General features: G+C 35.6%; 1 protein-coding gene across 1 annotated transcript in view; it reads right to left on the bottom strand.

Moving 5' to 3' along the window:
* Nucleotides 1-24,951, bottom strand: part of LOC102808256 (phosphatidylinositol polyphosphate 5-phosphatase type IV-like) — a 36,475-nt gene extending 11,524 nt beyond the window's left edge. The window contains exons 1-7 of the mRNA XM_078006300.2: nt 24,858-24,951; nt 15,306-15,465; nt 14,429-15,139; nt 12,380-12,503; nt 10,149-10,240; nt 9,757-9,881; nt 813-865 (exon numbers count right to left, since the gene is read on the bottom strand). Of these exons, the coding sequence (XP_077862426.2) occupies nt 813-865; nt 9,757-9,881; nt 10,149-10,240; nt 12,380-12,503; nt 14,429-15,139; nt 15,306-15,436 (1,236 nt within the window). The 5' untranslated portion in view covers nt 15,437-15,465; nt 24,858-24,951. The remainder of the gene's footprint in view (nt 1-812; nt 866-9,756; nt 9,882-10,148; nt 10,241-12,379; nt 12,504-14,428; nt 15,140-15,305; nt 15,466-24,857) is intronic.
* Nucleotides 24,952-26,936: the final 1,985 nt, after the last annotated feature.

Here is a 26,936-nt window from a genome sequence, read left to right as displayed (position 1 = left end):
TTTGGAACTGTTACAGCCATTTTAATTATGAGCATTAGCAAACTTCTTATGGAGTGAATGGTTATGCAAATTAGCAATTATCTCAGCTTCTTTTTAGTGCACATCCCAGAACTTTAAAAAAAAATTGTTCCTAGATGCATTGACCTTTTGTTTTGAAATTTTCACAAATGATTGACAATGTGTTTATCTTCATAACGCCGTCGGGGCATTGTTTTTTGTTGAACAGTGTTACAAACAATCCTACAGACAACTAACCTGGGTGTTAATTTATGCATAAACTTGAAGTAGTGAAATTTGAGCTGCTGCCCTGCAAAATTGACAACTGGTAGACAGTTTTCAAGACAGCACTGTTTTCATAGTAAACAAATGTACCCATAAACCAATTTTGACAGGAAACAGAAGCATGGTTTAGAAGCTAATTTTTTTTTAATCACTTTTGACCAAAAAAGCACATTTTTGTGCATCTTTCAAACTACAGTGTTATAAAAAAAATACTAACAAAATTTTAAAATTCATACAATAAGCTTTCCGAAAATATATAGTTTTGTGGACAAGGGAGGTCATCTTGGTTTCCTAATTAACTAATTAAAATACCTGTCAGGTAAACTGCATTTCTACCTAAAGTCAGGATGCAAATGGACAATGGTTTAGCTCAAAGCATTTAACCCTTTGAGTGAGAAAGACAATATCATATATCCTGATGAGATGTGTGTCCTGCTATTGTATCTCTAGACAAGAAGTGCACCCTCATACCATATCTCCTCATGAGATATGTACCCCCATACAATAATTCCTGATAATTCTATACATACCTTGGTTTTAATCATAGACCCTGGTCTTGTTGCTACTGTATCTTCCTCAACAGCTGTCAAAACGAAAACAAATACAAGTGATGCAGCATATCACAAACACTAAAATTTAAAAAATTTAATCTGTCCTTGAATCCAGAAGACTTGTCCAGTATTAAACTCATAGTTGCTGTCGACATAGGAAGTAAAGTAAGCAAATAACACCGAATAAACGACAAGGTAAATACTACGTCCAGTATTAATTCACTGTCTTCGGGAAAACATAAACCAGAAGCTGACTGGACGACCTGTTCCCGGATAGGTTTAGGGTAATCTCAAGTTGTGAGGTATTTTCAAGATCTAAATCCAATACCAAAGTACTGTAAACCACTTTAATCTTGTAAGGGTCTTCTCATCACCAAATAATCATAATATTAACACACTTGGCAGGCTGTGTTTTGCCATTTTGATATTGGTATAATTTAAGGCTGGTATTATTTACTAAATTAACGATTACAGTAAACATTACACAGAAGTTCACAGTAAGTAATACTGGTACTTAGATTACAGTATTATATAGAAGATGACTGTAATACATAGAAGACTAAAGTAATACTTTGATTACAGTATTACAAAGAAATTCAGTGATATATAGAATACTGTAATACATAGATTACAGTAAGTAGTACACAGAAGACTAAAGTAATACTGGTACGTAGATTACAGTATTATATAGAAAATAACTGTAATACATAGAAGACTAAAGTAATACATGTACTTCAATTACAGTATTACAAAGAAATTCAGTGATATATAGAATACAGTAATACATAGATTACAGTAAGTAGTACACAGAAGACTAAAGTAATATTGGTACTTAGATTACAGTATTACATAGAAGATAACTGTAATACATAGAAGACTAAAGTAATACTTCGATTACAGTATTACAAAGAAATTCAGTGATATATAGAATACTGTAATACAAAGATTACAGTAAGTAGTACACAGAAGACTAAAGTAATACTGGTACGTAGATTACATAAAACAGCGTCCAGATTACTTTCGGAAATTCCGTCGCGTTTCGGAAAGTTTTAATTTTCAAAACTTTTGAATATTTATTTGTGCTTTTAGGTTAGTGAGAAGGTTATAATAATTCTTCATTTCACTTTAACACTGTTTTTACACCCCTCAGACCCCCTTAAAAAGTCACTTCTGGCCATTATAATGGCCACTATTTTCTTAATGGCCAGAGTATTGACCAGAATTTTTTAAGTGGCCAAAATATTTACCAGTGTTTTTAAAATGGCGGTTTTAATGACCCATGTTTTTTATACTGGTCAGAATAATTACAATTGCTTTTTAAATGATGGAGTTGATGAACATTTTTTTTTGATGGACAGTATAATGGTCATTTTATTTTTCATTACATACATACATAAAATGACCAGTATTTTTGTTCATGTCTCTAAATATAATGGCCCAGAAAACAGCCTGCTACCTCGTGTGAGCTCAATATACGTGTGGGAATTTATTTTTCCCAAGTTTTACTGGCGCTTGCAAGTACACTTAAATGAAATTTCGCGAATATTGCCTCGATCCCCAGTGAAATTTCATAGTAACGCTGATGCCAGTGACTGCTGGTGGACTGCATAACCTGCGGAGTATTTAGATGGTGTTGAATCATAGGACGATTGCAGTACTGCAACTGGCACATCAAGGTATGAATTTGTAATTATTTTACCATTTTACAATGACTTCAATACAATATTAGATACTTTTGTTGTTGTTTATGTAGCAGGATAGTCTTTTGGGGCTTTCGTTTTTGTTCAGTCATGGCACACTGTGTAAGTAATGCTTCATTATTATTCATAATTGTCAAACAACAAGCTCAAGTAGGTGTTAATGAGGATTAGCTCCTATGTTTGTTAATACAAGAAAAGTATAAACAAAGGTTATTTCCAACTCCTGAAATCTGCAAAAAAAACATCAACGTAAATTTGTTTCCATTCATGGCAATGTTTTCAAATTATTTTAATAAAATAATTTAACTGACTGCAAAATGTTTGTTTTTTTAAATTTTCGAAGACTATGTATATTGTTTTTTTTTTCTCTTCAGACAATACCAGCAATAGTGTACTGTACACTGGGAAATCTAATTTAGTAATCATGTATTAACTATACATGTATATATTATGCCCATAACATCAAATACCATACAGAATCCCTTTTTCCTGTAAACTAGTATAGATGATATATGCCTACAGTGTGCAACAGTTCATTTTTCTTTGCGCACAAAAGAAAAAAGTAAAACTCATACTCAAAATAACTTTTAATTTAGCATGGATTTAAACTAAATTTCAATTGAATCTAATATTCTTTGCTCATCTTTGAGCCCAATTTGATTTGAATGAGTTGTAGAGATCAATATAAAAGGGAAGTGAACCTGAATGTATGCACCTAAAGTAGGAATAAACAGAAGACACTTATTCGTAGCATTCACGTAGAGCTCTTTAGCAAAGGCTAAGAGGTCCAATACGTTACCCTGTGCTAAAAAAATGTGCATGAATACAGGCTAAGAAATACTAGGTACAGAGTAAATCTGGTCAGTCCAAAGCCTTAGCACAGGCAAAACAAAACATGCATGAACGCTTAGCTCGGCTAAAAAAACCATTGTATTTAATGTTCATTTAGGAGATTTACTACTATATTCATAACTTTTTATTTTGGTGTGCCATTTCCTGCATGACAATCAACGCTAACACATATAGAGAGATTGACTCAAGAAAAAATGTACCGATGATGAGACTGTGCTACTTCCTGTTATTCTGCAATTTGCACTTTCTGAATTTGCTTTGGTATTGTTTTATAACTGTAGAACTAACTTTCCTAGTTACTCTTACTGAGCACTCATAGTTAAAATTTCTGAAGATTTTGCCTATTCTTAATAAGTTTGGGCGTTCCTTACCCCGTGCTAACCATTGTTTCCTTCTGTGCATGAACTCAAACATATGAGATTAGCTTAAATCTTAGCCCGTACTTTGTGTAGCATGAACACTACTATTGAAGATACAGGGGGCAAATGGGCGAGACTTAAACAAAATATAATGAAGGTGTAATATGCAGTCAGTAAATGTCCTGGGCGTTTCTGGGTCAGCCAAATTGATCATGGGTACTCTGGCTCAACTGGGACAAAAAAATATTTAGTCTATACATGTATAACATTACTTAAATCATAGACCTTAGAGAACAGGGACATACTACTGTGGCTACCCCTTTCATGTAACCTTAGTTATAATCCTCTACCCAAATTAACACCTTAGAGAAACTGATAATAAAGCTATGTCAACACCACTGTTACATCTTTTTCTATTTCATAAGCCAAACATGGCTGCCAGGGTGTAGCTACACAAAATGAGACAATTTTGTGGTTGGAATATAATCAGAAAAATTAAATTTGATCAAAACTTGAATAGCCAAGTCCATTCTATTGATGCGAGTGAAACTAAAAATTAACAATTTTTATTCCACTATGAAATCAGGAAAGGGAAACAAAAATGGTAAGTTTTCTCTGCAAGGAAACAAAACTGTCTAAAAGTAAACAATGACCAAGAAAATTTGTGTCATTATAACAAGTGGATTTTTCATCATATTTAGAACAGATATAGCATAGTGCACTTGTTATACACTGACTAATGGGAATACTAGTAAAAACTGTTTCAGATGTATAAATCTTCTAGGTACATGTATATGTATTAATGAGATTATACAGGAGGTTATAACCCACATTGCACATTGTCTCAGACAGAAGTTGCATGACCCTGTTTTCTAAGGTCATGCTTAAATCATAACCATCCGAATACCATTATTTCACTTTTCAAACTAAACTGTTTTTATATTTTTAATAGCATTTTTTTGATTTTGAAAAAAAAATATAGAAACAATATTACACTTAACATAATTACTCTATTAGCAGCACATGCGCTTAGGTAAATTACAGGGATCTTCAACGGTCGAAATATGTAATATTTTCATGATTTAGTATCCACAAATGTAATTTTAAAGCAAATATGGTATTGTATTGGATCATAATTATAATACAATTGTTTATTTTGTGAAAGTACCTGGGGATCGATGAAGTTGTACATGCATGGTGGCATTCCCATTGTGGAGGGACTCTATAATTTTGTATGTACACAACTTCCTACTTTGAAAGACAAAATCATGCAGCTGCATTGTTACATAACATTCTTTTGTCTCTTGTAGGAAGTTAAATCCCCCTATTGTTCTCAGAAATTAGGTTCCCAAGTACAGCAATGTACTGTCCACAGAGGGACTGTGTACTGTCCTAGTCTCTCAAGAGATGAACTGTGTGTATATATGGCACAACCCCTTAATATATTCGGTTAGGAAACAATTTGATGTTATTCTGTTTTAGTTGATATTTATATTTTTTCAATCAAAATGTACCGGGTATCATCTTTTTGGAAGTATATCTGAGTTGCATAGGGGAAAAATTGACATATCACAAGATGTCATTTTATCCACATTGTTATTTGTGAGGACAGAAATATGCCAGAATACACAGACACCACAAATTTTTGTTTCCAAAATTGATTACAAAGTGTCTTAATTAAAAACTGGTCATTGTAAGCTAATAGCAATCTGAATTATTTTTTGCAGATAATGACAATTTAAAAAAAGGAAATACTATATAAATGGAACGTAAGAAGTTGAAGAACCAGAATTTATGGATGCAATGGTTTAGCATTTGCATGTTTATCAGTTTTACATTTGCACACAGATTTTGAAAGTTCCAAGTGTGTAGAGTTACTGTACATTCCTTTTTTTATGTTTTCCCTCAAATAAAAGTGACATCTTTCAACTGGTATTTCATGATTTTCAGCTATCTTATATAGTTCTTCTTGCTGACCCTTTTGTACACACCCACACTCACTCCACAATCTTTCATCTTCTTAATAATAATTAACAGGAAAATATTATTGAAAAAATCCTGTAGAGATCAAAAACATGAACAAATTTGACACGCCTACATCTTTGAGAAAAAATATTTTACACTAGAAAAAGAATAGCACAAAAACAAAGAGGAGAAAAAACATTTTGCACAGCCCCCTCCTTAAGCTAATCGCCTCTCAAGAAAACTTGATGAATATCTGGAGGAGTATGACATTGCAAACCTAAAATATTATTATCCACTAAAACAGTCTGTATGGCTGTGCACTACATCATGATTTTTCAAAAACAAAACAAAACAAAACAAAACATGGCATACTTTCAATATTGCTTACATATTCTTGTTTTGTCTAATGTTTTCATTAATTATCCAATTTCTGTACTTTATGTGTTTGTACACTGAGCTGAATAATTAAGATGATGTTTTGAAGCACAGCGATAGAGGGACTGTGTTTGAAGCAATGTTTTAACCCCCCCCCCTCCCCCCATATGACTTTTTTACTTTGCAAAGCTGTACCTCCCAGATCTTTAGTTGTTTATGCATAGATGGTCTTTGGTTATAAATTATTTACTTTCCAGTCATTTTTGAAGTGTAAACCTTTGTCATACTTTCTGCTGTGTTGACTTCCTGTCACTATGCTTTTGTTTCCCTTTGGTTAGCTAAACATATGAACGCTTGTTGAAAATCACACTTGGAAGTAAGAGTTTCTAATGGAATAGCAAGCAATCTACTCTATTCCTGAAATTGTTAAATTATATATAGTGTTATTTGGAAATGTCAAAATAAACTTCTAGGAATCTGTTATTCAGTTCAAAAAATAAACTGGTTGCATGCAGAATCTCAGAGAAACAATTGCATGTATATGCAAGAATGGACGGATGTTGCAGCAGCAGAAGTTTGGGCCTGGACATTCCAGTCGCATTTTTAAAATGATTTTAAATAATGTACGTATTCTTAAACTGTTACATGAGAGGGGCCAGAGCATGAAATAATATTTTAGTTTTGGAAACTATGCAAAGATGTGTGTTCAGTAATTCAATACCTTTGATGAGCCATTATTAAATTAGCATACTAAGGGTTAGATTTGAATAGATTCCTAGTAAGATTGGTGCATTCTTAATTCAAAAAAACTTAAAAAGTTTTAATACTACTAAATTATACATATGTTTGATATAATTTATTGTAAAACATTAATGTTTTTGTGAAAATAGTTTCATACAAAACGGTGAAAATTTGCCAAAATCCTTATATGTGTTGCCAGTGATATGCTAGTTTCCATTGTTATTTAAATGTACTCATCAGGGAGGTAATCCAATACAAAACATCACTGATCCACAGTAGTCTGGTTTCAGGCTACACCAAGTCATAGTCATAAGAGGGACTTTGACCAAGTACAGGCTAAGATATAAGTGAATCCCAAATGTTTGCATATCAGCTATACCCAATTGTGTTCACTCACAGGAGGGCCCAACAGTTATAGCACAGGCCACAGTGTTGAGGGTCTCTGCACTGGCTAAGAACACCCATGGATCTTTTTTTAGCTCCATGGAACACCCAAACTTGTTTCCCAAGGGAGGCAGCAATTATGAACAAACAATTAAACAGCAATGGTACAGTGCCATAACTACACTGTTAACCGAAATAAACCAACCACAAATTATCGAAACAACCACCATATATTTCTCTCCCTTAATATTTTTTTTTTCATTCCTTTTCCATGTTTTATTGATTTATAATGCTTATTTTTTTTATTAATATCATCACCAGTTTTTTCAATTGTTTTTTTTTAAACCATTGTGGTGCTTCCGATACTAGTTTGCTGATAGTTGTTAGAAGGGAATTTTTGTGATGTTGATTGGTACACTCAAAAGCAATATCACATGTGCAATTTACGTTACACCCCAAAACGGCATGCGTGCGCATGCGAAACACCATATCTTCGACTTCTGGGGAAGTCGTCTACTAGTATCCCACCAGTCATTAATTACTCCGTACACGCTTCCACACTGATTGGGTCGCTGTAGTAGAGCATACAACAACGCCAATTTGGTTCGCTGTTTACGACATGCACTAATAAAACTCTGCATTCTGTAACGCCGTTATATACTGTTCCTGTGCATCCAAATAAGTCGGTCTGTCTACGCTCGTGTTCCAGTGCACTTCGCTTCATAAATTAGAATGAAACATGTCAGCAGCAGAAATTTTGCGTTCGTAAACAGCGCCCCTTAGCCCCCGTGCTAAGGACTGGCCCTCCCAATGCATGGATGCAATTGGGTCTAGTCAAAATGCAAACATCAGCTAAAATCTTAGTCAGTACTTCATGTAGCATGAACACTATTATTGTCCAGCATTATAATACCGTGAACAAAAAAACATGCCATTCACTGCTAAGTCAGCTAGCGCTACACACATGGAGCTCTATGCTAGACCCCCTCCCCCATATAACTTACTGAACCACCCAACCCAGTTTTGTACACATGCAGTAGTCGTGGAATATTTTCACAGATAATTTTCATATCACATTAAACCATTCATAATAGAGAAAATAGCAAAATATAAAAATAAAGCAGAGCATCATGGGTATTTTTTAGTTGACTGTGTCTTAGCCACTTTAAAATCACCTTCCATCAACCCTTCAACATAAACTTCTACAGTTTATAACACATGTTATGAAAAGTTTAAAATGTTATAGTTTGGGTGTATTTGAAGACTAAACTTTAGTTTTTTGTCATTATTAAAATGGGAATTTTGTTTATGTTTGAGCTTAACCCCACTCATAAAGACAGGCTCTTTTTTCGGATTAATAACTCGCTGTTTATGTGACTTTTTGGAGTAACCAGCTGTTTATGTGACTTTTTTTGGTGGAAAGTCAGTTGCTGAGTATTTTTGGGGTTGCACACTTTTCAAAGGTTCAGTAGTGAATGTCTTGTTTGTTTGTTTGTTCAAGGTATTAAAATGCTGGATATTGCCTTTATAAGAACAGGATGTAGTACAGAGTCTCATTGTCAGTCCATTTTTATCTCAAGAATAATGTCACAGAATGTGCTTGTATTGATTGTCAAGTTTAGTATAGTTATGAATAAGAATAGTTATGAATATAATAGTTAAATTTTCAAATGGACATCAAGTACAATGGTATTTTGGGTGATTAGCCTGGGCTCAATGTTTGCACACACTTCGTTAGCGCCCGTGATAAGGGTTTAGGCCGAATTTTGAAAACGGGTCATCTTCTATGTTCAATAACCTATTGCATTATACTATATATTATTAAGTCAACAGTATCAAGTGCATGATTTGTTGTGATTTTAAAAACAAATTAACCCAAAACGTCATATTTTTTCAAGATATATAATTCCATATTTCAAATTTTTCAAAATCTTGTATTTTACATTTACCTAAAATTGTACTGGCTTAAAATTGAAGCAAACTGAAGCGAGTGAGGAAAAAGAGGAGAGCTGTCAATCCCCATGTGCCATTACCGGGTATATCTGTGACATGAAAAAAAAAATGACCATTTTATTCATGTAATGAAAAATAAAATGATCATTATAATACCCATTAAAAAAATAGATTGTCACCCACTCCATCATTAAATAAAAAATTACTATTATTCTGACCAGTGTAAAAATAGTGGTCATTATAACTACCAGTTTGAAAATACTGGCCAATATTTTGACCATTAAAAAATTTCTGCTTGGTATTCTGGCCATTAAAAAAAAAGTGGCCATTACAATGGCCAGAAGTGACTTTTCAAAGGGGTCTGAGGGGTGAAAAAAACAGAGTTAAAGTGAAATGAAAAATTATTATAACCTCCTCACTAGCCTAAAAGTATGAATAAATATTCAAAAGTTGTGAAAATTAAATCTTTCCGAAACGCGACGGAATTTCCGAAAGTTATCCGGACGCTGTTATAACTGTAATACATAGAAGACTAAAGATTACAAAGATTGATTGATACAAGATTGCATTAAGTATTGCATAAAAGAAACTTACGAGAACAAAACCAGATGTACTCTCTTCTGACATATATTGCAAGATGTAAAACACCAAAAACTGTAGAATGTAAAAGCACATGGGACGGTCCTAAAATCTCTTGAAGTTGTATTTCCCATTCTTGACTAAAATGAGAAAGAAATATGGACACTTATACAGCTTATAACAAGTAATTGCATTACATAGTCCCTATGAGCATAGACCCTCCAGTAGAGGGTCTATGCTATGAGTTATCAACTTTAAGAATTATAATAGGTTTAAACGCGAGGTCAGAGTATGTCAGAGATATGGCTACAAACCTCATTCATTAAACAAAACCTCCCCTGTCCTATGACAATTTGTGTTAATCACTCCCTCTATACCCTCCCCTGCCTCAAAAGATTGTTACTCACGTAAATGGAGTAGCTTCCTGCAAACCAAGAACATAGATATCTTGAACTAAATCTGTGGGTAGGAGTAAATCATGTAGATTCCTTGGAAGTAACTGAAACAAACAGAGATCACAAAAAATTAAGTTTGAAAATGAAGCAGTTCACAGCAAAAACCATGTAATCAAACTAAAATAAAATGTATCTATTATTAATAGTAAATATTTTAATTTATGCAAAATTATTCAAACATTTTAATCTACGTAAACACATACATAAAAGACGAATTGAAGATTTGCAGGTTTTAAGTGTGAGTGATAAGTTGTCTGATTACGCCAGTGATGCTACCAGCTTATCTATAATAGTAAATATTTTAATTTATGCAAAATTATTCAAACATTTCAATCTGTAAACACATATATATATTAAATAAAAGACGAATTGAAGATTTGCAGGTTTTAAGTGTGAGTGATATGTTGTCTGATTACGCCAGTGATGCTACCAGCTTATCTATAATAGTAAATATTCTAATTTATGCAAAATTATTGAAACATTTCAATCTACGTAAACACATAAATAAAAGACGAATTGAAGATTTGCAGGTTTTAAGTGTGAGTGATAAGTTGTCTGATTATGCCAGTGATGCTACCGGCTTATCTATAATAGTAAATATTTTAATTTATGCAAAATTATTCATTTCAATCTGTAAACACATAAATAAAAGACGAATTGAAGATTTGCAGGTTTTAAGTGTGAGTGATAAGTTGTCTGATTACGTCAGTGATGCTACCGGCTTATCTATAATGGTAAATATTTTAATTTATGCAAAATTATTCAAACATTTCAATCTGTAAACACATAAATAAAAGACGAATTGAAGATTTGAAGGTTTTAAGTGTGAGTGATATGTTGTCTGATTATGCCAGTGATGCTACCGGCTTATCTATAATGGTAAATATTTAAATTTATGCAAAATTATTCAAACATTTCAATCTATGTAAACACATAAATAAAAGACGAATTGAAGATTTGAAGGTTTTAAGTGTGAGTGATAAGTTGTCTGATTACGCCAGTGATGCTACTGACTTATCTATAATAGTAAATATTTTAATTTATGCAAAAATTATTCAAACATTTCAATCTATGTAAACACATAAATAAAAGACGAATTGAAGATTTGAAGGTTTTAAGTGTGAGTGATAAGTTGTCTGATTACGCCAGTGATGCTACCGGCTTATTCAAGGTATACGCAAGACAAGCACCATTTGTTTACCCAAATTTGTATAAAAAGACTACACATTTCCAGGAGTTTATGGTACTGTAAGTTAAATGTTTTTCTGCAAACACTTGGTGTTATGTCAAATGTATACTAGTACATGGAAGATTATCCTGGTTGTTTTTATAACCAGCAACTGCAAACGATGACAAGATGTAACACCATACAAGACAGAAACCTGAAAATGTTTTATTAACTAGGTCGTTTTAGGTAGTAAATGCAAACAATAAGCGTTCACAGATAGTTTCAGATATTGCTGTAATCTTTTTGTGTGCAATGCTGTCTTTGGAAGAATTCTTTGATTTTGGTCTTCCTTCCACAGAACAATTGATGATTTGATTTCCTCTCACAGCCATCATTGTTGCAATTGTGAAAAAGTTTTCAGAAAGTCATGAATGTAATTTATACGTTTAGTCAAGTATAGTGGCAATTATGCTTATTTATACTGTAGCTTGGCCTAAATATTTAGGTTTATGTTCACACACAAAATTGATTAGATCCTCAGGGAAGCCTAAAGTCTGTCTCATTTTCCAATGTCAAACCACCTATTCTCTGGAGTGGACATCTGGGCATTTTCACCACCTGGCAACCATCATGGTGAAAACAAAGGCCGAAAGCTCTCAGAAAATGATAGTTGTTGAGACAGATTACCCCTGTATGTGCAACATACGTGTATATAAATTTGGTCTCACAGGATAACCTCAAAGATGAACTTGTGCCATTTTTCTTGACTTTCATTTTTTTTTCACTGGCTCTTTAACCTGGTTCCACAGCAGCTCGAACAGAGCCCATATAAATACATGGTATAATGGTGCACATCTTAACAATGTAGAGTGTTCTGTGATGTAGCTCCGCCCCGAGAATAGACATATCTGTAATATTTATATAAGTTCTACTAATAGAACATATATAGTAAGTACTATTACATACATACATACATACACACATATACGTTATCAAAACATTTTGTGTACATTACCTTTTCCCCATGCATATTCCATGTAGACACAAATATCTTGACTTGTCTTTCTGGAAAATATTTTTCTAATTCATCTGTACCTAATAATGATCCGGTATTCTTAACACCTCCAACCAAATAACTCCTACAAAACCACAGTGTATAGTCATTAACAGAGAAATTCAGTTCTGGTATATAGATAATACCGATAATGTAGTCATCTATCATTAATCTTTTCACCACCAGTTCTCTCTTTTCATCACAAATTCACAAAATAGCCCTGTTTATAGTCTGCACTTTCCTTCAAAAGATAGCGACAAAAATAGCTTAATTTTTTCAATAAAAACTGAAAATTGACTAAAACTTTGTCTGTTGGCTCCAAAATTAGGGTTCATTTCCAGGAATATTGAAGAATATAAGAAAAAAAGTGCAGACAAATTTAGGCAAGAAAGTCAGGTGGTAAAAAGAGATCATCAGGTTTCCTTTAATTTTACAAGGTGGCTGATATAGGTTCAGTGTTTGTGATGCATACTCTGAATCCACAATGTAAGTACCATGGGATCATATAAAATATCAAAGAAATGTGGCTAGCTGTTTTCAGAAAGTGGAAAATATCACTTTTTCAACCAACACTATTCACCAAAATTTGAAAATTAATTATTGTCACAAAATGAACAAATCTAAGTTACCGGGGTACATACATAACAAATATTTATAAGCATTCAATCAATAGTAGTTATTACCGGAAAAAAGAAGTCAAAAATAACAATTTTACTAAAAAATACTAAAGGAAATGTGAACTATGAAAGTTAAATTAACAAAATAAACAATTCTTATGTAAGTACTAAGGTACAAACATTTGTATAAAATAGCAATTGTGCTAGGTGTCTTTAAGAGAAACTCACTAAAAAGCATTCTTTCACTAAAAATGACAAAAATATTCAGTAGAATTAGAGAAATGAAGTTATCATTATGAAAAGAACAATCTAATACCCAAAGTACCTACATATCAAAGTATCAAAACAAATAGGTTCACCATTTTCAGGTAACAGGTAATTTTGAATTGTGGATACATTGTTGTGCATCAGTAACCCACCATGAGTGAAGACAACACCAAGTGAGTACATGTAGTTATTTTTGACCACAAATGGGAGAATAACAGTCAAAGAACAACAAAAAAAAAACATTGACAAGGACATGTATACTATTTATGAATAATCTATGTCTGAATAACTTATGTCAGAACCACATACAGACTCAAAGACATACACACAGACTGACCAAAACATGGACAGACAGAACCCAAGTCCTAGTTTATATCCAACATGGATTAATTAGGATTGAGCAATACAATTTCCTCAATGTTCTATTGTCCACAGGTTAGCATAGGGCGAATTACTGAAACTGTTTACAAGAAGCTCCATATCCCCTTTTTTTTATTTTTTGGCAGAATATAGTTTGTGACACCTTGTCTTATCATCATAATGTACTTTTTCCCCATAGAGTCCAATATATTATCTCCATACTCCACACAAATTAATATCAGGTTTTATTTTCGAGTTTTGGTCCATAACAAAATTATTTTTAAATTCGACGTATAGCAATATGCAAAGTATGAAAAAATTCCAAAGATAAACAAAGCATGTCATTTTAACTCCATTTTGTACACTGATTTTCTTCAAAATGAGTATAGGGACCCCACAATTTCATTCCATTTTCTTCATCGCAAGTTATAACATGAAATATCACATACGTAAAAAATTACACTATTGTTACATTAAATAGCGTTGTACCTTAAACTAACATGTTGGTAAGCAGTGCTATGGTCAGAATGATTAGAGCTTGAGTTTAACAGTTGAGGGGCAGTTTAAATATCAAGGTCAAAACTCATGAAATGACCTTAGCATATAAAAAACTCATCGCAACAAGGCAATTGCCCTTGATGACGCCATCAAAGTTCAAGCCTGTCTGTTAAAACTAGCACCAACAAAATCATTTTCACGCATCTACTGGAACTGCAGAGGAGAAACAAATATAAACAACTAGATTACTGATATGTGAAAAACTTACTTTTGTTTAAGGATATGTGCATATAGAGGAGGCAATATACTAGTAGACATAAATGATCTCTCTGAAAACGTATCCGCAGCTCTGTTTAATGGTTCTGATAACGATGCCGAATTAACTCTCTCGGGCTGCCAGGTGTCATTGAGTGGCAGTGAGTGATCAAGCTCAGGCATTGTACAAGAAAGTGGAATTCTAGGTTTATTATAAGCTATTTCAAATTGACCTTCCTCATTTGATGCTTCCATTTGCGAATGATCTGATTCCTCGGATTCTTCACTTTCTGACTCCGTGTCATCAGAATCAGATGCTAGGAAAATACTCTTATGCGGAATTTCCTGTACAATTGATTCATCAAGCTCTGCATTCCTGACTGAATTAAGTTCCTCGCTGTCAATTCGTGGCTGTGGCCTCCGAGGTGTTGATGTCGCCATAACAAATCCATCTAATGCCGGCATTATAGGAGATGAATTCTCGTTTGGTGTTACCATGACAACTGTTTCAGGTCTTGGTGACACACTGACAGGGGCTGTGTGGCTATTTGCTTTACCAATGGTAAATGAAATATTAGGTTCAAGTTCATTTGGAATGCTGCTAACATGCTTCTTTGGAGCTGCGACACTCATTTTAGCAGAATCGTCACTGGACAACTGCTCATAGAATCTTTTTGTTCCCTTCAAGTCATCCTCATCAGAGGAGTGAAGTACATGTAACGTCCTATTTTAAAATAAAATATGGTATATACTCAGTCAATAAGTATGCTGTGTAATATATGATGTTTCATGTCAGAAGCAAAAAGAAACTAAATTGGGAACTGCCAATACAATAGGGAATCAACTTACAAGCATATAAATTAAGCCGGGCTACAGGTGTATATACTTACTCAAATCGATCAATGGTACTATCGGATGGTTGCCTTGGTCTTAACTGTGGTCTTTTGGGGGGGACAGCTCCCACGACATCATAGTCATCCTCACTACTCTCATGGCCAGAGTCAAGATAAACCTTGTCCATATTGAAGTATTCCTCAGAACAAACTATCACTGAAACATTTGAACAATATAGTTTGATTGCACAGACAAACAATGTTTGAGATTTTTACGAGAATACTGAAAAATAAGCATGAAGGTAGTATGGTGATTGAATGAACTGAAGCAAAGCCTGAGTACATACTTAATTATATTTTCGTAATAAAGAATTTTAAGATATTTGTGTCTGTCATCAGTGTCGGAAATTCCTGCCCTTCCGCACACCCGAGACGATTAACTTTCGTATCGGACTGGTTGAATTTCAAACTTCCCTGTCCGGTAGTCGGGTAACATTTGACCACATTCTTTCGCCGAAATTAAAATAAAAACAAGCTACCATTCTTTATATGTGCTCTAAACATTTTACTAAACAGAAACGTGATCAGCCAAAACAATGAAAATATTGCATTGCCGTGACTGGCCGACACGACACGTGTAAAAGTGGCACTTCACCGCTAACCTACAACCTGTTAACTTGTGTGTGTGTCTCTCTTTATTTGATATGCGAGTTTTCACGTATTAAGTTTATTTTGTGGCAATGAGCTACAAAATATACATTACCAGTAGCGTAAAGAACTCAATAAGATCAAAGCCATTAATTAATCAAAATTTATATACTAACAAAACCAAAACAAATATTTAAGTCACCACAGAAATATTACAGTTCTGTTTATAAACTTAGATAAGATTCTGAATCAGTAAAATGAGCATGACCATGACAAACTAAGAAACTTGAGAAATGAAACTTATGTTCAGTATTCACACTCGACAGTAGATATCAAAGTACTTTGGAGACTACTGAAGATTGACACAGAACCACCAGCTTGAAAATAAGCCACCCTAACCAGGCGTTAACAGTTCATATATGTTTACCTACCTAAGAAATTCAATTGCTATGTTAGTACATGTATTCCACAGCATATTGCAGCATACCCATTTCAATAATCTATGCCTTATTATACATGTATCTACATACACATACGCATAGTTATCACCATGACAACTGACAATAGGCACATGTCAAAACAAAGAGTGAACTATTGACCCTGAATCAGCATGGCTGCAATACTTCTACATACATTACATGTATAAAAGTACATGTACAAAGTCTATGAAATAAAAAACTACTGATAACAAAAATCAAAGAAAACTTAGAAGAAACTCCTGTGTGCTGAGTTCTCTTTGATAAGTAAATGCTTTACACAATACTGAGGTATGTATGGGGGTCTAAAAACTAACTCTGCGACGCAATTGTGCGACTCGTTGAATGTCGAGTATTGCACTCTGTCGCAGTGTCACTCAGCAAAGAGCACGATTCCCATGGTCGATCGATGTAACGGTACACAGCATGCCTTATAGAAATGTTTAGTTTTATATGGTTATTTCGCCGACTGCTCGCGAACTACGGTAAACAAGTATTTACCGACGACATGCTGCACGGTTCGGTAATCAGAAAGTATTTAACATTGATTTATTAACATATATAACATCCCCCGGAGGGGGTGAAAGGGGTTACAAAACACATGCACGTTGGTGTTGGCTGCCATATTACGGTGTAACATCAGGGAGCTGGTAACATTAACGCCATCTTGAAGTTGTAAGGCTTTGTCCGCAACTATGCTCATTAGCATAGGTGGCAGCTTTAAAGCGAGTAGAGCGCGAAGTATGTTTCACACGATGTTATGTTTTTTTTTGTCATTAGCATAATTTGTTATGACTATATTCATCACTTTGAATTCCCAAATAAAGCGTGTAGCGGGTCAAACTGTTTCTAGACAATCAATATCATTTTATTAAGAATATTAAGAAAGAAAAAACGTAAAGCTGTGTGAATGGATTAAAACTACTGCAGAAGATAGAAAACTAAAACGGCAGTGTCAACGGATGGGTGCATGCTCTCTGCATAAACACGGAAACGATGGCTTTGTTTATTTGGCCGATGTCGATGAGCAACAGATTTCCTGTACTCCCTTTCTCATCTGATCACCGGCCCTCAACAGTCTCACGTATCGGTGTCATCATCGGTTAAGTAGTTGAAACTCTTTCGCATTGATGTGAATATTCCAGCCTAAGCGTCCCTTTCGAACCACTCGCGAGGTTGGTCATAATATGACCTAGACGTGCTTGCAATCTGTTGCGATTCCGATGAAAAATTCTTGAAAAATAAATATAAATTGCGTCAACGAGGGGTGAACGTGAAAGTCCTGTAATTTTTCATCGGAATCACAACAGGCTACAGGCAAGTCTAAATTAGTAAATATGACCCCGAGTTGCAGATTTGTCTTTGCCTCATCTGTCATTGGCGTCTTTGCTTTCTTTCTTTTCATCGTAATTGCATTAGTAAGATAGTGTTATTAAAATAGAATATAGACTTAAAAAATAAAACGATTTCTCAGACGAAGTCTTGACTGATAATAATGCTCATGAATGCTGACAATGGACGTTAGATTAATATGCATTCAAGTTGTTTGCGACAGGAAGCTTGTCACCTGTTCTATCAGAATCGTCAACAACAGAATATTACCGGTAGTATACATATACATGTTATAAACATTATGCAAATATTAACGAAACGGTAGTAGTGTTAGCGCTTGAGCACTGGTCTTTCCGAAATTTCGAAAAGCTGGGATGATGAATCAAGGTACAAAGTAACCATTTTATCAATTTTTGTTTACTTTTCATAACTGTTACAAAGTATTTCAATTCTGGTGGTTAAAATACCAGCTAATCGATCGTAGACCACAAATTTGGAGTCCGTTTATGATATAAACGAAGGCAGACGATTGCAAACAACTGCTGTCATGGCAAAACGTTGCACATCGTGAATGATTTTTTTTCGCTGCATGCAAATTATTTTCCTTGATGCACTCAACAAAGTTAAAGCAGTCGTACAACATTCATTGCAGAACTCGTGAAAAGTACTTCGCGTTCCACTCGCTTTGAAGCTGCCGCCTATGCTAATGAGCATAGTCGTCGGGACGAAGCCTTACAACTCCAAGATGGCGATAACGTTACACCGTAAATAGGCAGTCAAAACCAACGTGCACGTTACACTATTTAATTTTTCTAGCCAGCGGTGTGATGTGTCTAATCATCGTAAACCATGTGTCATTTGTTTGGTCCACAATTTGTCTTCCATGTGCTTGCCGATCACCGAACAGTACGGCATGTCGCCGGTACATAGTGTTTACACACTTTTTTTACCGTACCATTTTTACCATTTAAAACTTAATTTTTATAAGGCATGCGGTGAACATCAACCATTGCGATTCGCGCTGTTCGACCCACCAACCAATAGGAATCATGCTCTTCGCAGAGTGACACTGCGATCCTGTCGCAGAGTGCAATAATGGACATTCGGCGAGTTGCACAATCGCGTTGCAGAGTTAGTTTTTAGACCCCCATACATACATGTAATACTTAAACAATTTTTTTGTTATCACTTGGACTTTGTGCTCCACCTCTGACATTGTTTTATTTATAATGGTACCTTGCTCAACAACAATAATATTTGCAAAAATAAATACATTCGTGGCCAAGAACATCATGGTTTTATAAGCATTTCAAACATTTTATGAGCACAGTCATAATTGGTATGAATTTATACGCACAGTTTTGTACTTCTCCATCCCTCATGTGTGAACAGTGTTTTTTCAGCACTGATCAACCCATGCTTTAGGTCGAAGGAATGGATGAAGCCATGGCATAAAAGGCTAGGGTTGGTGTCTGGCTGTATTTATGCTTTTATTTTTCATCGACCAGTTGATAAGGGGTTGCTCTAGTCTACATTGTGACTGGTAACAGAAAATATAAAATGAATAGGTACTAGTAGTGTAATACAGCTCTAACAACTTATGACTATTTTGCTGGTCAATTGGTATTTTATGTTGCATTTATAATAGTTATGTTATGAAAAGAACTTCAACAAACTTGAAAAATTGGCAATGTTTGACACAATATATAGTATATGTTGCTATGGTAATATATGGAGCTTTATATAAATCATATTCCCATTTCATCCTTCTTAAACTTCAGATTAGCTAGATTTATCCAATGGCTTTAGTTTGGAGCGTTTTTTGACGGATTTGACGTGTCCAATCTCAGCCACGAGTCGATGTGTGCAAATATTTTAAAACTACGGTTCGGACATTTGTGTTGTGTTAGCTATTTATAGCCTCGGGGTGCTTCAGGTTAACTCGGGGTACTTCGTGGGGTTGACGCAGACGACGTTGTAACATTTGTTAGTTACCGATAATAAATCTGGATATTCACCATTATCCTGGAAGTGATCTGAGTTATTTGATAACACTACATGGTGTCAGAAGTCAACGTTCCCACGAGACCCCGCCTTGGATGAAATTATTTGCTGTCAAAGAATAATTCATCGTTGGAAAATTACTCGACTGTCCTGGACGAAAGTGACGTCCATCATCTGGCGGTAAAGTTGCTAGTGTTATTATATTTATATATTACGTGACTTGCTACTTTCTGAAGCTAAACGCAGCAACTGGGAAGCGATCTAATCATATATCAAGTATCCTAGTCACAATTATCAGTGATTATTCATAATATTACTTGCGAGAAGCCAGCGGACAATCTCGATTCGTGAGGTCAATGAACTCTGACCCGTGTACGCTCGACTAGAGAAATCACCCACCGAAGTTAGTTTTGAGGTGATAGTGTGATCGAATATGGCTACCCAGTTTCAAATAACCCCTCCAGAACAGTTTTCATTCAAAGGGGAAAATTGGGAAGCATGGATGAAGAGATTCGAGCGTTTCCGCTCTGCTAGTGGCCTTGGTGATAAACAGCAATCCGTACAAATAGACACACTGATCTACTGTATGGGGAACCGTGCAGAGGAAATTTTCAACAGTTTTGAATTTCCTCCAGCCCCTGAACCACAAGAAGGAGAACAGGCAGTAGCTTGGCCAAAATACTCTTCAGTGAAAGAAAAATTCAATGATCACTTCATAGCCAGAAGAAACATAATCTATGAACGGTCCAAATTTAATAAAAGGAAACAAAGAGAAGGCGAGACAGTAGATGAATTTATTACCGGCTTATACCATTTAGCAGAACATTGCAATTATGGTAATCTGAAAGAGGAATTGATCAGAGATCGTATTGTAGTTGGAATTCGTGACAAGAAACTCCAAAGAAAGCTGCAACTGGACAGTGATTTAACCCTAGAAAAGGCCAAGACTTCAGCAAGGCTGAGTGAACAAGTTGAGAAAGAACATGAACAAATGACTAAAGAAGATGATGACTCAAAGCAAGACAAAGCGGATATTGATGAAGTCTCCTACAAATATCAGAAAAAGTACAGATCAAAGTACAAACCATCTAAGAACACAAAACAGAGGTGTTTTAGGTGTGGAAATGGACCACATCATTTCAAGTATTGTCCAGCTAAGTCCAGTTCATGTAATAAGTGTGGCATAGTAGGCCATTGGGCAAAATTCTGTATCTCTAAGTCTGAAGGCAAACCAATGAAAGTTAATAAGTCACATGTTCAACATGTTACAAATGGAACTGATCACCTAGGCAGTACATCTAGTGATTCTAATTCAGATTCCTCAGAGACTGAGGCCTCGGCTAATATAAGTTATGCATTCTTAGGTAATGTTACTGCTAATGGGAAATCAGACTCCATTTGGAATATAGCACTGGATGTCAATAAGTGCAAGGTTAATTTTGCTATAGATACAGGTGCTGATGTTACTATTTTACCAGAAAGTGTGTACTCAAGTTTAGACCTTGGAGTTAAACTTAGTAAACCAGATAGATTCTTATTTGGTGCTAATAAGTCAAAGTTAGATTGTGTAGGGAAATTTACGGCTAGATTGAACGCCAATAATACTAAGTCAAATCAAACCGTGTATGTTGTCAAAGAGTGTCAGAAAGCTTTACTAGGCAAGCCTGCTATCCAGGCACTCGATGTAGTGAGAATCATCAATAATGTACAGGTTGAAAACCGACACCCACAGTTGTTTTCTGGGTTAGGGGTGATGAAGGGTGAATATGACATAAAGGTTGACAAGGAATTTATTCCATATGCTGTCAATGCACCCAGAAAGGTATCATCAGTTCCTCTATATAGATTGATAAAACATAAATTACAAAAGTTAGAACAGGATGATGTAATTTTCAAAGTCAGTGAACCCACTGAATGTTGTGCCCCTATGGTACCAGTACCCAAGAAAGATAAGAATGGAAATATAGTAGATGTTAGAATTTGTGTAGATTACACAAAATTAAATAAGTATGTGAAAACTGAGAAGTATATGATCCCCAGTGTTAATGAAGTACTGAGTAGGCTCCCTGGTGCTAAAGTTTTCAGTAAACTGGATGCTAATTCTTGGTTCCACCAAATACCATTAACCCAGCCATCACAGCTTCTCACCACATTTATCACTCCATTTGGCAGATATGCATATCGCAGAATGCCATTTGGGATTACTTCAGCTCCTGAGCATGCGCAAAAGCGAATGTCTCAAATTTTAGATGACCTTGAGGGAGTGGAGGTCTTTATTGATGATATTTTGATTCACGGGCCAAACCAATCTGTACATGATTCTAGGCTTGAGGAGGTGCTGGCACGATTAGAGGAAGCGGGCATGACTCTAAACAAAACTAAGTGTGAAATTAGTCGTCGTATGGTTCATTTTGTCGAACATATTGTATCAGAAAATGGCATCGAACCAGACTCTGAAAAATTCAAAGCATTAACTGATATGCCATCTCCAGAAAATATTCACGATGTACGCAGATTCCTGGGCATGGTGAACCAATTTAGCAAATTCTCCCCAAAGTTGTCAGATCTCACCCATCCAATTAGAGAGCTATTACAAAAGGACACCTTATGGTCTTGGGATGCTAACCATGAAAGGGCATTTAATGAAATTAAAGTAGTGTGCGTAAATAGCCCATGCCTTGCTCTGTATGATCCTAAATTGGAAACAAAAGTTGCCAGTGATGCTTCAAAAATTGGTTTAGGTGCTTGTTTGTTTCAAAAGCAAATTAACGGGGAGTGGAAGTTGGTTTTCTGTGCATCAAGATCAGTTTCAAAAACTGAACAAAATTATGCCCCTATAGAAAGGGAGGCACTGGGGGTCACTTGGGCATGCGATACATTCGCAAATTTTTTGATTGGTCTCAAATTCAAAATTGAAACCGACCACAAACCTCTTGTGCCCCTTTTTGGACAAAAAGATTTGAATGAGCTCCCACCTAGAATACAGCGATTTCGAATTAGATTGATGAGATACCATTTTGATATATTTCATGTACCAGGCAAAGATCTCATTGTACCAGATGTCTTATCCAGAGCTCCCTGTGCCATTAAACCAGATAAAGAAAGTAAACAATTGCGTAGAGAAGTTAAATCATATGCTTCTAATGTTGTAAGTCAACTTCCAGTCACATCCTCTTATTTATCAGCCATATCGCAAGAACAGCATAGTGATGCAGTGTGTTGTAAATTGATTGAGTTCTGTAAATATGGGTGGCCAGATAGACAATTGCTATCAGGCACTCTAAAAGCATACTATCCATTTCGAGCAGAAATTAGTTATGTTGATAAAATCTTGATGAGAGGGTCTAGGATTATTATTCCTAGCTCAAAAAGATTAGATGTTTTAGATATGTTACATGAAGGTCACCAGGGGATTGTTAAATGTAGAGAGCGAGCCAAGTGTTCTGTATGGTGGCCAGGTCTTAGTGGTCAAATTGCCGATTTAGTATATAAATGCAAAACTTGCATACATCACAGCCCAGACGTGATAGAACCCATGATTCCCTCAGACTTCCCTGAACGGCCATGGCAGAAAGTGGCTGCAGATTTGTATTTCTTAAAGAACACCACATATCTCCTGGTTGTGGATTATTACTCAAGATTTGTAGAAGTTGCTAAATTAGAGGACACATCAAAAAGTAGTGACATAATAGTTCATTTACAATCTATGTTTGCCCGCCATGGGATACCCGATGAATTGAGATCAGATAATGGACCCCAGTTCACAAGTTGGGAATATAAAACCTTTGCTAAGAAATATGGGTTCATGATTGTGACCAGTAGTCCAATATATAGCCAGTCAAATGGAGAGATTGAACGGGCTGTCAGGACTGTTAAGCAGCTTATAAAAAAATCAGCGGATCCATACTTGGCATTAATGGCATACCGGGCAACCCCATTAGCCAATGGATATAGTCCAGCTGAGTTGCTATTTGCTCGTCGTATTCGGACGACAGTCCCAATTCTACCATCACAGTTAAAACCCAAACTGCCGGATATGGAAAATCTTAACAAGTTTGAGAGGGATTATCGTGCGAAAGCTAAATTGAACTATGATAGGTCACATCGTGTCAAGGAAATGCCTGAACTTAAACCAGGAGCAAAAGTTCTGGTTAAGGACATGCAGTCCCATGGTGAGGTTGTGCATAAATTGCGTGAACCTAGGTCTTATGAAGTAGCTATGCCCCACAGGGTGATTCGTAGAAATAAGAAGTATTTAGCTCCATGTGGTCATGATGATGACCTCCCACCACAAATTGAGGTAAATGGAAAATCTGAAACCACAGTTCAGGGAGCACCATTGACCATGGGGACTGAAAAGCAAAATGTGGTACACAGACCCCAGCCTGAATCATCTACTCTGCAAGAATCAAACTTTACTGAATATAGAACCAGATCAGGCAGAGTCATTAAACCTCCCAAGAGATTAGATTTGTAATTCTTTTGACTTGCAATTACTGTATTTCTTCAGATAGTTTCGATTTTTGCCAGCCTTATTGGCATTAATGTGTTGTATTTTTGAAGTTGTTCGCATTGTACTGAAATTGTACTTTATGGTGAGTTTGACTTGTAAGGGGGATGTTGTGTTAGCTATTTATAGCCTCGGGGTGCTTCGGGTTAACTCGGGGTACTTCGTGGGGTTGACGCAGACGACGTTGTAACATTTGTTAGTTACCGATAATAAATCTGGATATTCACCATTATCCTGGAAGTGATCTGAGTTATTTGATAACACTACATTTTTGGACCGTCAACTCAGTTTAGATTTCATCGTTGTTTACAACGCATTTCAGGTCACAGTGACATGACCGGGTAATCAACAGACCACGATCGATTGAAAATTAACGGTACACGCAGTCGTGGTGGTCAGCAACTAATAATAATATGCGTTCGCAAGTGGAGCACATTAATCGATTTCTCGCCGTAACAACAAACATTCCGAATGACAGATTGACCTGTTCACCGGTTTATCAGGAATCGATGTGTTATCGGCTGTTATCGCGTAATGGTCAAAGTCGTACTGGCTTAACGTCGCGATAACGACCTACAGAGGTCATAGCAGTCATCTGGAACTATCCTGCGAACATAGAAAACACAAACAATAGTTTACCTCCATTTTAGTGAGTTCCAAACGTCAAAATAAACAGCAGTTCTTCAACAACCAAGATACATCGCCATGTTAGTCTACTGGGCATGCGTAATTACCAGCCGCAATTCGTCAGTGTCAATTTTTTCAGCAAATTGTCGCAAAAACGCTGTTCAACGCCCTAAGTTGTTGTCTTGGCGACAGGGCGAGGCCCCCGGGAGAGGCGTGTAATCACATTTTAACAAGGATACAATGCTTCTTTCAACGTGCACTCTGGGATTGTTCATACTACATGGACCAGGCGATCATGATATGACTGTCCAGGATCTGTAAAAACAATATTCACTGAAAAATATGCGATTTTCTGCCAATGTGTATACCCCATGCAGACGTTACACGTGTCTATGCGCACCATTCGCTAATGTACGTCCTGGAAGATTGATGGTAACCTCGGGTTTTCCAGTAATTCACCTTTGGGGTGGACAAAGAATTATACATGCATAATAACATGCAATGAATGACATGAAACTCTGCAACTTTCTAGCAACGAAGTTAACAATGGTGTTTCGGTGAATTTATGTCTTCCTTTCTTTTCAATGTTTATATAAGAGCTTCAAAACCCAATATAATATCGTTGTTACCTGGGTAGTAATGTAAATACATTATTTATTAATTTATTGATGTTTATTTTTTATCCGTTGTCACACTGCACGTGCATTGGAAAAAAAACCCACCCATGGACACACATGTAACAATTCTAAGAAAGCCTTACCCCTTATTACAAAGTATATACTGTCAGTTATAGTATAATTTATTTGACCTGAAATAATCATATAGTGAATACATAAACTATGGATCAACTGAACACAACACAAGCAGGTATACGCTAGTTCAAAATCATGGTGAACTGAAAATGTCAAAAAAGGACCCCTTGTGCCCACTGTGAAACATAATTTACAGATCTCTTCGAGTGGTTACACTCCTTGAGACAGGGCTGCTTTGGGGGAGTTGTACAACGCACTGTAGTTGCATTATTAATTGTTTTGCTATTGGGCAAAATCTGACGGCACCAATTCTGACCACCAAATGTCAAAAAGGGTTTGCTTGACATTGTGGGTGCTATTACCAGCAAACTGCTTGGCGTTTCTACGGATAAACAGTTGAAAACGCTGTCATGTTTCGTTTCTAAAGTACTAACATAATCTTTTTCGAGCCTCGATCTCGATATTCGGAAGTAACTGACTGAAGAATTCCAAATTTATAGAAATCATAACACTTTATGCTTTCAAATTCATCCCTTTTTTGTGCACTTAGCTTTTTATTTGACAGATACACATGTGTTATAAAATTCATTGCAAACTAAGGCACTTGCATCGCTCATAGCAAAGTTATTGAAACGTTAAACAATTATATTTTTAAATGTCCACGTATTTAACGGCATGCATGACTTAATTAATGGCCTGTTACCGTGAAACATCCCGAGGTCGGATGGGATGTGAGTTAAATTAATTGAGGGGACGTGCTATTGATTCATGGTGTAAATGAGTTCTTATTTACCAGATCAATATGTATCAATGTGTAAAAATCTGCTAGACTTTAGCGGTTATGGTTAGTTGTTTTACAATAAATATGAATCTCTATGCAAGAATGGAGAGGGGAAATGGGGACTTATAGTAGTTTCATTATTATTAGAACTTTTCTCGCGTGTTATTGTTTTAATCACCACCGCCCCGCGCGAACAGTTGAAAACTGGGTGCTTTTTGACTAAAAAAAATATTTTTTGATAAAATGACGCGGTTCTTTGCTATTTTTACTTTACGTTAACGATGTTAACACCTATACTAATGTCTTCTATTTCCGACTGTTTGCTGATGATACTAATTTATTTAACAATATTAATCCTGAGTTTGATAAAGTTGTAGACTGGTGTAAAGCAAATAAACTCACAATTAACACTGAGAAAACTAACTACATAATAATAAAACCTGCCCAAAAAATAACGTCCAAGTTGATGGCTGCCTAGAAATCGACAACTCGCCGATAGAGGGCGTTTCCAGTGTAACCTATCTGGGAGTCAACATTAATCCTTCAATGTCATGGAAT

The sequence above is a fragment of the Saccoglossus kowalevskii genome, chromosome 17, assembly GCF_978046115.1.
Source record: "Saccoglossus kowalevskii chromosome 17, keSacKowa6.1, whole genome shotgun sequence".
NCBI classification, from domain to species: domain Eukaryota; kingdom Metazoa; phylum Hemichordata; class Enteropneusta; family Harrimaniidae; genus Saccoglossus; species Saccoglossus kowalevskii.
The sequence above is the reverse complement of the archived record's forward strand: the minus strand, read 5'-3'. Positions and strand labels throughout refer to the sequence as shown.